The sequence below is a fragment of the Pan troglodytes genome, chromosome 5 (assembly GCF_028858775.2).
Source record: "Pan troglodytes isolate AG18354 chromosome 5, NHGRI_mPanTro3-v2.0_pri, whole genome shotgun sequence".
NCBI lineage: Eukaryota > Metazoa > Chordata > Mammalia > Primates > Hominidae > Pan > Pan troglodytes.
The window spans coordinates 27,170,029-27,185,363 of NC_072403.2; the positions used below are offsets into that span (position 1 = coordinate 27,170,029).

General features: G+C 43.4%; 1 protein-coding gene across 5 annotated transcripts in view; it reads left to right on the forward strand.

Annotated features, from left to right (window-relative positions):
- Positions 1–12,525, forward strand: part of CDKAL1 (CDK5 regulatory subunit associated protein 1 like 1) — a 702,199-nt gene extending 689,674 nt beyond the window's left edge. For all 5 annotated transcript variants that reach the window (XM_016954980.3, XM_063812805.1, XM_054685631.1 and 2 more), the window contains one exon: positions 10,961–12,525. In XM_016954980.3, the coding sequence (XP_016810469.2) occupies positions 10,961–11,152 (192 nt within the window). In that variant the 3' untranslated portion in view covers positions 11,153–12,525. The remainder of the gene's footprint in view (positions 1–10,960) is intronic.
- The last annotated feature ends 2,810 nt before the right edge of the window (positions 12,526–15,335 follow it).

Below are 15,335 nucleotides of genomic sequence, written 5' to 3' on the forward strand. Positions count from 1 at the left end.
CCCAATTGTTATGTTTGTGAACATCCTGGCTCAGTGCTTCCTGTGTGCGCTGCATGGAATGAGAATGGTTTCAGGTGTGAGAGACTATTGAAAAGACTTCTTCATCAGTAAAGCATCTTGACCCAATTCACCTTTTATTTCTTCAACTTTGCCACACCTGTGGGGCAGCTTTTGTTCATACTGATGCTTATCTCCAGCCTCTAATGAGGAATAGATGAGTTCAGGTTTCTACTGCTATCATGAATGCTGGGATTACAGGCTTCATGGTTCTAAGTGTGCCTCTTGCTTCCTTTTTTATGTTAGAGCTTGTGCGTGCGTGCGTGCGTGTGTGTTTGCGAGCACATGTGCACTTGTCCATATATCTTAGGCTGATATTTAGTTAGCAGAAGAGACTTAAATGACAAGTTCTAGAATAATTTCCAAATTTCCAAACTTTGACCCAGTAAATAACTAACTTGTGTTTTCCTTATGTGTAGTTACTAAGAGAACCTTTTCTACATACCTCTCTTTGGAGAAAAAAATTTAAACAATGAGGAAGCAGTAAAGATGAATGTATCTCCAGCTAAAGTGCCAGATCTCTGATAGCATACCTTCTTGGCAGGGCTTACTTTGTGGCATTGGAGAAGTTATGTATAAACAAATGCCAGCGCACCACTGTTGGCAAAGGTTTCTATACTGTGTTATTAATTCTAGATCTGGTTCTTCTGTCCTACACCCTCCCCTTATTTTGGTAAATGTAACAAGCCAAAAATTAGGAAACTATTATAAGCTCATTTGAATGAATATTTGTTACTAAGCCGAAGATTAAGACAGCTAAAAATGAAGGTATTCAGATAGAAGCCCACAGCTGGAGTGTCGAGAATGCATTACAAAGCCTGAGGGGCCACCTTTGCTCATTCCTTCTTATGAAGGTCTGATGCAGCAGTTCCTGTTAGGGATGCTTACCTTAGGAGGTGCTTCCTGAAGTTTATACTGGGGAGATTAAAATATAATTGTGGGCCAGGCACGGTGGCTCATACCTGTAATCCCAGCACTTTGGGAGGCCGAGGTGGGTGGATCACCTGAGGCCAGGAGTTCAAGACCAGCCCAGACAACATGGTGAAACCCCATTTCTACTAAAAATACAAAAATTAGCTGGGCATGGTGGCACATGCCTGTAATCCCAGCTACTCAGGAGGCTGAAGCAGGAGAGTCACTTGAACCCAGGAGGCGGAGGTTGCAGTGAGCCAAGATCATACCACTGCACTCCAATCTAGGTGACAGAGCGAGACTCTATCTCAAAAAATAAAAATAAAATGTAATTGTGATAGAGATAGCTTATAATTTTGTATTCAATACCAGAATTTTTTTCATGGAGGGGAGACAAGGTCTTTCTCTGTCACCCAGGCTGGAGTGCAGTGGTGCCATCACAGCTCACTGCAGCCTCCACCTCCTGGGCTCAAGTGATCCTCCTACCTTAGCCTCCCGAGTAGCTGGGACTACAAGCACACACCACAATACCCAGCTAATTTTGTATTTTTTGTAGAGAGGGGGTTTCGCCATGTTGCCCAGGTTAGTGTAGAAGTCCTGGGCTCCAGCAGTCCACCCACCTTGGCCTCCCAAAATGCTGGGATTACAGGTGTGAGCCACCATGCCCAGCCAATTTCAAGATTCTTTTCTATATTATACTGTACTGCATAATGTATGTTTTAAGATTGTTTCCTTGCATTGGTCACATATTTGGTTTCAGTAGGTTTTCTGCAGAGCCCTTATGTTCAGGCTTGGTGGGGGGGAAAAAGCCTGTTCTAAACTCTAATTTATCCTGAGATCTGAGCTATCAAACAATTTTTTCTTCATCCCTGTTAGATTGCACTTCAAGCTCTAACAGTGCCTCTGAGCCATGAGAAAAATTTACACATAAGAAATGTTTTGAAGCCATTAAAATAAGTTCAGAGCTTAAGAGTTGCTTTCACATCTCTTGAGTCAGATGAAATGCGGGCTTACAGAGAGTAATAATTAGGTGATGGGCAGATGCCAAGCTTTGTTTTTTGATATGATTATCTCTATCTTTCATTTGGCACCGTTCAAGTCTGCGGGTTGGGCATTCTGAAAGAGAGGGATCACTGAGACCACACAGGGGCACATCAGATCTGTTCCTTTGGTGGACGTCAAGGCAGAATTACTCAGAATATAATCTGAAATGCATTTGATCATACAGTAGATAGTTTAATAATTTATGTTCAGACTTATTAGCAAAGCCTTGTGTTTACTCTGCTATCACCGAAATAAGATAAAAACCCATCCGTGATATTAAGATTAGAGAGTTTGCATGTGTGTGTATGTGTGTGTTCAAGTTTAAAATTTTTGTTCATAATTGTAATGACCTGATAGCAATTACACATTTGGGGTGAAAGGGGTAAGGGAAAAATTTCACATGAATAATGTCTGATGTAGAATTTCTCATTCCCAGAATTGAAACAGAAAGGCTGACAGTATTGTGCTCTAATTGCGCGACTGTGTGACAGAGGTCTTACAATGGAAATGTTCTTCCAAAAGAAATGGAAAGGAGCAATTAATTCCAACTTCAATTTGTTGATCCTGTTACATTCCAGTGTACCTATAATGCTGATGGACTATGCATACAACATTGTTTTAACTGACTTCAAGATAAAATACTGGCATTTTTGGTTTGGAGATAATTGGGTACAGCTACTTATATAATATTAAAGAGCCCCCAATTTGGGGAATGTCTAGAAGAATAAAGGAGAAAGATAGCTTGGCACCCTTAATCCCCTGTATGTCCTGGTATCTGGTAATAACATGAAGCCCAGGGACAGGGTTGTCTTGTCAATTCAAGGAAGGGAGCTGGCATGTGGAATGTGATTGCAGGGCCCTGGTAACACCTGCAGGTGTCAGGGACAGAAGAACTCATTTGGAGGCTGCACCGCAAGATGGGAAGACAGGTGGCAACTCTCTTACAGGGATATCTTTTATTTGAGCAGAACCAGACCAACTGTTCCTCATTAAAACACATTTTGCAACGTGTTCTCATGTGAGCGCATCAAGTGTGTGTGCATGTGTGTGTTCAGAGCATACTCAGCGATGTGCCATCTACAGGTCACAATTACAAAGTCGCAGCGTGGCTCAGAACTGCAAGACAGGTAGCGTGAAATGTCTCTGCATAACTTGCGGCTGACTTTTCTGGAATGGCCTCTGTAGGGAAACTCAAAATAACACCATTACCTCTGTGAGGTGCAGGGGCAAGTAAAATGGATAAAATCTATTTGGTGGGACTGTTGATCTTGATAGTCATTTTAATAACTATGCAGTGCCTTGCTCTTTCTCATTTATATGGAATTATCAATGTATCTCAGAAGTGTTGCTGTGGGGCTGTACTTAGTATGAGTAAAGCCAGGCCACTCATCTGCTTCACCATTTATACTATCAGAAATTTGGGCAAGTGACTTAAAGAGAGGGTTAACTCCTATTAGCTACTTCACTGAGTAGTTTGAAGGATTAGAGAGCACTTAGCGTCCTGCTGGGCACATGGTGAATGTTCTCTAAATACTCCTTCTACTTAGTATTTTCACATAGAGCCTATCCTCTGCCTTTCTCACTGAATCCTTGTGCTTCTGGTTCTCCAGCCAGGTACCATATTACAACTTATCACTATTTTGTATGAGAAGGAAGAGGACTTGGAAGAAAGGCCTCTAAACAACATGACTTCCTTCCATTGGAAGCCCAAGCCCATCCAGCCCCCAAGAAGAGAATACTTGTAACTAGGTGAAGAAATGACTATAGGAGGCAAAGGAATAAGTAGAAATGCAAATACCAATTCAGAAAACATTAACTGATCATCTCTTGGGTGCCCTTTCCCTCAGAGTCTTGTCTCTTGGGGCCAAAAGACCTGTGAGTAGGACACATCTGAAGGCCCTGGAGGCCTGTTTCCTCCCCATTTTCTTAGGAAGCAGCTAGCTCAGCAAGTCTGTTAGCTCAGCAGAAGGAAAAGGCCTTAGCAGAGGCTGAGCCTTGGAGGTTTGCTGTCCTCTTCCCCCAGGAAACTTCACGGTCAACCAGCCACACAGTCTCCAAGAGGCGCCCTATCCCTCTTTCCTTGTAAACGTGTAGAGAGCATCACACTTCTGTCAGAGTGTGTTCTCTTGGGCAGCTAGTTTAGCTCTGCCTGAACTGAGTACACTTTCTGGTGGGATGCAAGCTTGGGGGCTCACATATGTCAGGAGTGGCAGGCACAGTCATGTCCCCCACCCAAAGATGTCCTAATCACCTGAACCTCCAACGATGTTACCTTACATGGCAAAAGGAATTTTGCAGATGTGATTAAGATAAGGATCTTGAAATGAGAGGATTATTCTGGGTTATCTAAGTGGGTTCAATGTAAATCACAAAGGTCCTTATAAAAATAACCCTAGGATCACCTGAGGTCAAGAGTTTGAGACCAGCCTGACCAATATGGTGAAACCCCATCTCTACTAAAAATGCCAAAATTAGCCAGGCATGGTGACATGCGCTACTCGGGAGGCTGAAACAGGAGAATTGCCTGAACCCAGGAGGTGGAGGTTGGAGTGAGCCGAGATTGCGCCACTGTACTCCAGCCTGGGTGACAGAGTGAGACTCTGTCTCAAAATAATAAATAATAATAATAATAATAATAGTAACCCTATGCTACTGGCTTTGAAAATGGAAAAATAGGGCCACAGGCCAAGAGATGTAGGCAAATTGTAGAACCTGGAAAGGGCAAGGAATCAGATTCTTCCCTGGAGCCCCCAGAAGAATGCCTCCCAGCCAACACCTTGACATAGAACTTCTGACCTCCAGAATTGAAAGAGAATAAATGCATATTGCTTCATACCCTAGGTTTGTGGTGTTTTGTTAAAGTAGCAATAGAGAACTCATATAACATGCTGTTTCTCTGCTGGTAAGGTTTTTCCCTAGTAACCCTATTTCATATTTATACTATGTAGTATTGGTGATGTATGACTCCTTGTCCCATTTACTTGTCAGTCTAATAAGAAATGTAAGAATAGGTAAATGGCAGTTCATATGGAAGGGATATTTGCTCCTGTATAAAATGTGAATATATGGTAGTAAGTAACACGTAGCAATGGCAGTATGCATTCAGCTAACACTGGCCCCTCCTAGGTACCAGGTCCTGGGCATCTATTGGAGAGAAAGGCCACCCCTGCTCAGAAGGAGCAAGCTTAGGGTGATGCAGGAGCCAGGATCCAGCAGGGTGCTCACCACCGTTGACACGCGCCATGAGGAGGGCCGGCTGACAAGACGAGCAGGCCCACACGGGGTGGGCAGTGGTTGAGAGAGGTTTTCCTAAAGCAAGTCCTGTCTTAGTTGAGGCCTGAGCAAGCAGTAACTAGAGGAGGCAGGGGCGGGTGATGGTTTTAGTTCGGAGCTTTTCCAGAAGGTGCACTCCACCGGCTTTACCATCTCAGAGCCCAGGGAGTAAGAGGTGCTGACTTCACAATGGACGTAGCTTCTTCCTCATGGGTTAGTGCTTGTGAGAATATGCAAGGCAGGACGTTGTCATCTCAGTGTTGGTAGTAAGTGCTGTGGGAGGCTCTGGCCTTCTCTGTTTTTCAAGCCACACTCCTGTGATGTCACCGTCACAGCAGCCCTTATTGTGAACCTTCTGTATTCCAGGCACTCTGCCCCGCTGTGGGCACATTACTTCTATTCCTTCTGATAACTTCCTAAGGTAGATGGCCTTCCTCCTTCACAGAAAGGATAGCCAGGCTTAGAGAGTTTAAACTACCTGCCTAAGATCACATGGCTGTCTGAACCTGCGTTCAGTTTGGTCTGCCACAATTCAAAACCCATGCTCATTCATTATAGTGTGTGCCTCTTAATGGTATACATAAGGAACAAAAATAGCACGGGTCAATTCTATTTTAGAAGCAAATAAAATAATGACTTTGTAATTTACAAAAAGAATTTCTGAGGACATTTGCGTTTTTCATTAGAACCACAAAATACCATGGAATAAGTTAATCTGAATTGACATTTAAATGTTCAGGACACTTAATCTATATATATCTAATTTAATCCTCATAAAAACCCTATGATGCACAAATACTAGCAGTATCTCCATTTTACAGGTGAGGAAATGGAGGCAAAAAGAGGATAAAATTTGCCTGAGAATCCTCAGATGGAGCTGGGATTAGAGCCCAGAGCTCGAGGACTTACTGCTCCTAGAACCGGTTCCATCTGTGCCTTGTGGCGTGAAACATGCTCAAGTTAAAAGCATCTCTTTCCTTTCCCCAACAATACGTGCACAACTGCTAGAGACGAAGGAAATAGAGATAGACTGTTGTTATCATCCCAACTGTCTGTATTTATCTTTAACTGATTGAAATCTGATCCCTAAAGTTTCTGAACATGAAAGTTTTTTTTTTTTTTTGAAATTTTGGTATACATACTTGGTTCTGCTTTAACAGATTGATTACTTCGATAGGATTTGATAAGCTACACTTTTGAAAATTAGTAGATTATTTTTAAGAGTTAGCAAGTAAGTAGATTTAGAAATTAATCAAGGGAGCAGTGAGATATACAAGGGAAGACAAACCCATGTTAATCAAAGTTAACACAGAATGCACAATGGGAATTTTAGTGTGCCCCTTAGTCTATTATAACAGGATAAATAACTCCATTTAACAGATAAATAACGCCTTTTGCATAAGCAAAGGTCATATCCTGCCTTGTTTCAAATTTCTGTTTTTAAAAAAGCATTTCTGAGTAGAATTTGAGTTCTTAAAAATTGTCTGAGTTGATGTTCCAGCTTGTTTTTTTTTGTTGTTGCTGTTTTTGTTTTGTTTTGTTTTGTTTTTGAGATGATGGAGTCTCACTCTGTCACCCAGGCTGGAGTGCAGTGGTGCGATCTCGGCTCACTGCAAGCTTCGCCTCCTGGGTTCACACCATTCTCCCGCCTCAGCCTCCTGAGTAGCTGGGACTACAGGCTCCCGCCACCACGCCTGGCTCATTTTTTGTATTTTTAATAGAGACGGGGTTTCACCATGTTAGCCAGGATGGTCTCATCTCCTGACCTCGTGATCCGCCTCGGCCTCCCAAAGTGCTGGGATTATAGGCGTGAGCCACCGCACCCAGCCCCAGTTTGTTTTAATAAGCAATAACATTATTCGAATTTGGTGTATGATACTTTGAGCGATGCAGATATGTATTGAATTTCAGGAATTGACAATCTTGATAAGGTTTTAAAGGTTTAGGGAAGGTCTGAGCCTCCGTTTACTTTCTAGAACTACGCTTGTCATGTGTGTGTCGACTTTTTCTATCGGCTGTTTATAATCACTTCGCCTATAAGCACTTTTTATTACATTATTTTCTATTCATGATCCCTGCTTTCAACTGCTATGGTTGTACATTTACATGTTTGAGCATCTTGGACTTTATGAGAAAGATCTCATATTTCCCATATTTCTAAACTACTTTTTCTTAAGTATCTCAGTGGTAGTGACAATTGAAATGTACAAAGCTAGCTGGCTACTGATTATTACTCTGTCATCTGAGAAACTTTTTAAATATTATGTTTAAAAATAGTATCATCAAAATCCTTTTATCAAGATCTTGATTTGGTAAAAGGTGAAAATAATAAAAGGGCACAGCGCAATAGAGACAGGATGCATTTACCCTCTCCTGCTCCGCGGTCACGCTCCCGCCTTGATCCTCAAGAGAGTGGCAAATCTTGTGGCTGCATATGCATGCTTCTGCTTCTCTGCAGGATGCAGGGTGCAGACTTGTCCAGCAGGCACAGGAGGAAAGCTCAGCACCAAAATACCTTTTATGAATCAGTTATGTTCAAATGTGTTAAACATCTGAGGGGTGGAGAGAAAAAAGGATGCCCGAGGAAGAATGACTAAACTTAACATGACCACAAATAATCCTCTCCGGTAGTTTAATAGGTAACTTTATTTTGAACAAAATTTTATGACAGATGAGTTGAAAGGAGAAGAAATTTTCCGGAATTGTCATCTGAAGTCAAAGAGTTTTGCTTTTATTTTAACCCAGGCCAAGAAGGCGCAGTACCCGCACTGCTTTGTGAAACAAAAAACAAAACGTGTTATCAACCCAACTAAATGCTTAAGATTTTAAGACTCACCTAGTCCTTCCCCAGGTGAGCCTGACACCTGGCCTGGCACCACTAATCATGGCACAGGTTCAGAACCAAGGTCAAGCATTCTGAACGGGGGATAGGGAAAAGGGTGGATTTTCCCTGAAGCTCGTGTAGCCAGTTTCAGGGTCTCTCAATTTGAGGGGCCCCTTCCAAGACCCTGTACCTAATTTTGTGTTCATTATTTTTTTCTTAAAGAGAAGGTTTCAGGACCCACAAAATCTGGGTCCACTCCTGGGTGAAGGTATCTGTGAACCTCCTGAAGACAGAGTGTGAGCGAGGCTGTGTGGATATGTAAATGTGCTTCCATATTTTTCTGGAAGGGTCTGTATAGTCTTCTCAAAGCCATCTATGACTTACAAAGGTTAAAGAACTCAGGCCTCGGAGAAATTAATCAACCTCTTAATTCTGGTCTTATAACACCACACTTATAAAGTGATGGTTTAATTGCTAGAGGCAACAATTTGTGACTCAAGTAGAATAGCTTCCTGAATGTATCGCAGGACACATTGATCACCAGAGACATAGATGAGAATGTTCTTGATGGTTGCTCATCTCATTGGAATACACACTCTCATATTATTCATTCGATCAGTCATTCATTCATTCATTCCTAAACACTTACTGAGTACCTGCTCTGTGACTGCAGCCTGCTAGGTCCCAAGATTTCAGAGATGAATTAGGCAGACTCGCTGCTTTTGAGGAACTCACATAGTTCCTATCAATTCAGCTGAAGGACTCTGCATTCTTTCTCCAGGTTCCCACATATACGTGAGTGCTGTCCTTGAGACCTTGAGGCTATTTTAAATTGAAATGGAAGCTCTTCAGCATAAACCTCACTCCAAAATATTACGCAAAAAGCCACCCTCATAAGAGAGCTGTCTCCTGGGGACGGGGACAGGTCTTCGTGCACCACTGAGCTCCGGCTCTTGCCTCCCCCTGCCATGGGAAGGACGGTCCCATTCTGTCCATCTGTGTGCTTCCTTATGAAAGACTCAGAGTGCAGGGAGACCAGCAGGATATCGGCCCAGATACCTGAGGAGTGCAGCAGTAAATAATGCTTCGACTGTCATTATGGTTGAGAGACTTTTCCTTGTGGCTAACAGCTGTGTTAATTCTGCTGTTAGCCTTCTACAGACAGAGCAAGAATTCTTCCCACACAATCACATATAAATAGGAGCCTGTGGAAACTGGGCTGTAGAAGTTGTTTTCATTTCCCCATTCCTATTCTTTGTGTCTTGCATTACCCAATCCTTTGAATTCAAATCCTATTGATTCTACATCAAAAGTCTGTTGTTCCCTCTGCCGTCATCCTGATTGATAGAGGTCCTCATTATCTCCCATTTCATCTGTTGCTACAACTTACCACTGGATTTTCTACCCCATTCTCCTGCCTCCCTTCAGTCCGCCCCACACATTCCTGTTCGTGTTACCTTCTGCAAAGCACCATTCCAGTGTCTCTCCTGTGCATGCTGAGATGCAGCTTCCCAAACAGAAGCCAAAGAGGCACCAGCCAAAGAGGTGCTAGAGAGCTTGGAAGGGAAGACTGAGCAAAGTACCATGGTTGTTCCAAGATACTTTGTGCTTCTGTGGATTTCCTGTCCTGTCCTGCACCGCCTCTGGGCTGCCCCTCCGCCCTACCATTTTTCCTTCCATCCAGCATTTCTCATCTGCCCCTTCCACACCCCTCCTTCCATCTCTCAAAATGTTATTCAGGTTTCAACAGGGGAGTCCCGTGTTATTGGGGGAGGCACCGATTCTGAAGCAGGCACACGAGGTGAAAATATCATAAATTGCGCTTCGAAACTAGAGCCACCCTGAGAATAGCCAGGTGCTCCTCTCTCCGCTTCCCTGGACACCAGCTAAGAAGCCGGTGAACAGAAACCACTGAGAAAAGCAGCACAGTCAGGTCCCCAGCTTCTCAGCTCTGCCCAAGCAGGGTTTCCCAACCTGTTCTCCATCTGGCATGAAGAGAAAATGATAGTATTTGTATGGCACACAAGGTACTTTGAGGGGACTGAGTGTGGGGTCATGTGGGGTGGGTCACTCTTGGCGCAGCCCTCCTGTGGCAGCAGCCCAGCTGGGAATCTTTGTCCTAGGGATGTGTTTGCTGAATCAAGTGGCTTCCATGGTTGTTGGTTTGTTTGTTTGTTTTTGAGACAGGGTCTCACTCTGTTGCCCAGGCTGGAGTGCAGCAGCACAATCTTGGCTCACTGTAGCCTTCGCCTTCCAGGTTCCAGCAATTCTCCTGCCTCAGCCTCCAGAGTAGCTGGGACTACCGGCACCTGCCACCACACCCAGCTAATTTTTATATTTTTAGTGGAGACGGGGTTTCACCATGTTGGCCAGGCTGGTCTCAAACCTCTGACCTCAAGTGATCAGCCTGCCTTGGCCTCCCAAAAAGTGCTGGGATTACAGGCGTGAGCCACCACACCTAGCCCATGGTGTTTCTTTGTCATTCCTCCATTGCTGAGAAGATATGGTTGCATCTCTCTAGGAGTTAAATATGTCTGTGGTATGACTCCACTTTACACAGATTCTACCCTTCATGAATTCTGCCTTGATTTTCTATAAACACGGCCCGTCTTTCTCATACAGTTTATGTGTAGTCTGGAGTCATGAACTTGGCCTGGCCCTTCAAGGAAAGGAACTGACTCATTCATACCTACCTTGGGGCCACCTGGCCCATGGTGGGTGTTCAAACGTGTCTCTGTTGAAGGAGTACATAAAAGGCGGCACCTTCTGGAACCCATTACTTGATTGATATCACAACAGGGCTTTCTCTGCATCTAAAAATAATTTTTTCCTCTGTTTCTCTCTTTATAGGACTTCAGAAATGGGCTTGGGAACCAGCTGAGTTCAGGATCCCACACCTCTGCTGCATCTCAGTGTAACTCAGCGAGTTCCAGAATGGTGCTGCCCATGCCAAGGCTACATCAAGACTGTGCGCTGAGGATGTCTGTGGGCTTGGCTCTGCTGGGTCTTCTTTTTGCTTTTTTTGTCAAGGTCTATAATTAGAATACAACGAATGGAAACATCTATAAAGAAGAATACATTTCTAATTAAAATCTTCAATGAACAGGAAAGCAACATCTCCATTCTCCAAGGGCAATAATTTGTACTGGTCATGCTGCCTCCTTCTCAGCCACTCTTCTTAATGAGGCTCCCCCTGTCTCACATTGAGTTGGGCCCATTGGTTATTTGACCTAAAACCTAATCACGGCTACCATAGCACATCCTTCAAATTAAACTGCTTTTGGTTTACTTTTAGCAAGAAATGCAAGCGGTTGCATTTTTTCTGTTTGTTTCAATCTCCAATCTTTAAGTCAGAACCTAATTGTACAGTGGCTCTGGCCATCTTTTCCTCATGTGGAAGAATTTTCTATCTATCTTTAATAAACTTTTTCTTTCTTTTTTTTTCCAGATGGAGTTTCGCTCTTGTCGCCCAGGCTGGAGTGGTGCAGTGGCACGATCTCAGGTCACTGCAACCTCTGCCTCCTGGGTTCAAACGATTCTCCTGCCTCAGCCTCCCAAGTAGCTGGGATTACAGGCATGCGCCACCAAGCCCAGACAATTTTTTTGTGTTTTTAGTAGAGACGGAGTTTCACCATGTTGGCCAGGCTAGTCTCGAACTCCTGACCTCAAGTGATCTGCCCGCCTCGGCCTCCCAAAGTGCTAGGATTACAGGCGTGAGCCACTGCGCCCAGCCTCTTTAATAAACATTTTTAAGTGCATCTTCCCCTTCAGGCTTTGTTTGGAGTCCCCGTGCTACAAACATTGTATTTTTCACAGCAGATGTGTTCCTGAAAAGTGTATAGAAACCTGTTCTGGGAACCTGAATGCTTTTGGAATGCACGGGGAGAGTCTGCCAGCTAAAGGACTCCTGGCAACATTCTGTGAAATATGAAACTGGAAAACTGGATTTGTCGAAAACGAATTGTGCCCATTTTCTCACATTTTTGATCCATTAGATTTTTGTTGTTGTTGTTGTTGTTTTGTGTTTTTTTTGTGTGAGTCAAGATCTCACTCTGTCACCCTGGCTGGAGTGCAATGGCACTATCTTGGCTCACTGCAGCCTCGACCTCCTGGACTCAAGCAGTCCTCCTACCTCAGCCTCCCTAATAGCCAGGACTACAGGCATATACCACCATGCCCAACTAATTTTTTAGTTTTTTGTAGAGATGAGTGTCACTATGTTGCCCAGGCTTGCCTGGAACTCCTAGCCTCAAGCAGTCTTCTTGCCTCAGCCTCCCAAAGTGCTGGGATTACAGGCGTGAGCCACTCCACCCAGCCCAGATTAAATGTTTTTATTTCTACCTGCCATCATTGGTCTTTACTAAGTGAAGTGACTTCTTTCTTTAACAATAAATGGAATTGGTATACTAAGCAAATCCTATGTTTTTGAGAATTTATTTGGATTGCATAGGTACAGGAAAACCAGGTACCGTGTAGTTACCATAGGATATTTTCCATCTCGAAACCCATACCCCTCTTCAGCTCTTACATTTAACTCAAAATGTTTGTGTTTTGTGTGTCTTTTAAGGAACCCAAATTAAAATTCAGTCATGTCCTAGTTGGTAAATTATAAAATATATATGCTTTTAGTGTTGTTAGTACATTTCTCCTGGAACTGGTATGTGCTTCTAAGAGGTGCTCACATTTGGAATGCAAAAATCCGCCTGTGCTGCTTCTAGTCCTGCAGTGAAACATCCACTTGGGAGCACCCCTCACTTCTTAGCAGGAATGAGGAGAAGAGGACAAGAACCTGCCATGTGCCTCCCTTCTTGAGCTCTACGCAGTCATTTCTTTGTTAATAAACAGTGGGTTCCAGTGTGGTGCTCATTTAACAAAAACCTAGCAGAGATAAAAATGCCATCCAAAGCCTAGAGTTGCACTAGATCAGACATAGAGAAAGCTTTACACCTGTAACTGATTGGAGACAAAAAGGATTTTTTCGACCTCCCTTTTCTCTTTCCCTACTCTTTTCCTCACTCCCTCGTCTGTTTATTTCCTCCCTTCTAGCTCTATGCTGTCCTCTCCTTTTTTCATTTTTTTCTTCCTATAAGAGAATGATACACCCAGTCATCCAAATTCCCCCCCTGCTGCCCTCACCTACCATGGCGTGGATCCTCAAGGATCGTTTCAGCTGTACAGGATTCTCCCTACTTCCTGCCGTGACTGTTACTTACCCTCAGTTTGGCTGCAGCTTCACTCTGCTGTTTGACCCAGAAAGGGACCAAGGTCACTGCCTGCAGCAGACGCTGGACCTTCATGAAATCAGTCTCCATACTGGTGACCAATTGGTGAGAGGGGTAGCAGTGTTCTGGAAATCCAGGGTTTTTCTTCCCCCTATGACCTCCATCTATAGGGAGGGGAAGGGAGAGAGCAGAAAAGGATGCAGTGCAAGTTAAAAACAGTTTTCTTAAGCACTGGACTCTGAATGGGGCTGAGTCTGGGAACCACGGGAGCAAGTGTGATCATCAGTAGAGTTGTTACTTTTCCAGCCTGTCTCCTTCCTGCCCACAGTGCAACTGCACTTCTCCCGCCCCTTTGAAGTTAGGCGTGAAATGTGAAATGTGAGCAGAAGGGTCACGTCCTTCTTCGGGGCAGACATGTTCAGAGCTGGTGTACAGTTTGCTGTGTGCTCTTCCCACTGCTGTGGTGATCCTGGACCCATATGTCAGAATGACGCCTCCCCGACCCTGGGTCCCTGAGTTAGTACAGTTGAGTAGGGCTCCTGGCCAGCATGTGCTACATAGGCATCAGGAACCAGAAATATATTTTGGTTGTGTTAAGCCACCGGCATCTGGGGGTCGTAGCCATAGCATACATAACCTGATTTATACAAAGTGTCAGCCGTGATAGGATGCTTGACCCGCAGATTGTAAATGTAATTGTTATGTTTTCTTTGTATGCTTTTGTATGCTTTGCTTTAGTATCAAGGTGTGTGTGTGTGTGTGTGTGTGTGTGTGTGTGTGTGTGTGTGTGTACTTCTCTGCTGAGAAGGAAACCTATGAAGTGATCTTTTCAATGCTTTGGCCAATTTTTTTCTTAAACTCTTTATTAGAATAAAACATACATATGAAATGGACATAAATCATAGGGCTACAGGGATTTTTAAAAACTGAGCAAGCATTGTAGCCAGCACCAGGAGGCTCCCCATGTACCCTCCTAGCCATTAAGTCTGCCCCGCAAGGAGTAACCAGTATCCTTATTTCTAACATTACAGATTGATTTGCCTGATTCTAAACTTTCTATAAGTGGAATCATGTAGTATGCACTATTTCATGTCTACCTTCTTTTGTTCTACAGTGATTGTGAGACACATCCAGATTATTGTGTGAGCAGTAATTATTTCACGTTCATTGCTGAATAGTATTTCAGTGTATGAGTACACCACATTGTCTTTGTTCATTCTACATTTGAGTTTTTTCCAATGTTTTGTCTATTATGAATAATGCTGCTATAAACACACTTTGTTAAGCGTTTATGTGATGATGTGAGGAGTACATGTCTAGGGGTGGAATTGCTGGGTCATAGCATTTGCATATGTTCAGCTTAGATACTGCTAAATGGTTTTCTGAAGTGGTTGTACCAATTTACATCCCCACCAGCAGTTGACATGAGTTCTGTCATTCTCCCACTATTTTTTCTCTTTGGACCTTAGATATTCTTCAGCAGACCTTGTCTCTGCTGTCTCCCTTCCACAAGTCATTCCTATTTTAATAGTAATGATAATATCGACAACCATTAACTGTCTAGTCCTTAAATGAAATGCACTGGATGTTATACTTTGCACTTAACAGGTGTTAATCAGTCCTGAAGAAAAAATTTTGAGATACGTATTGTTATTCCCGTCATACTGAGAAGAAAATCTAAAACTTAAAAGACTAAGTAACTTGTGCAAGAGGCACAGAGCTCTTAAGTTTAGAGGCAGGGCTGGTACACAGCCTGACTCCAAAGCATATACTCCTCTTCTGTAAACTCCTCCTGCTCCTCTGTCCCATCTTTGACTTAAACTTGACCTGTGCCAACAGATACACATTTAGGATCAATCCTGTGGATGCCTGAGCTTGGGGGGCTTCAGCCTTTCAGTCTGTGTTGTCCTGCTCCAAAAATGTGCATGGTACTTGACATACTTTTTAAATAAAGATTTACTAATCAAGCTTTTTTCTTTGCCCTGCCCCCTCCTTCCTTCCTT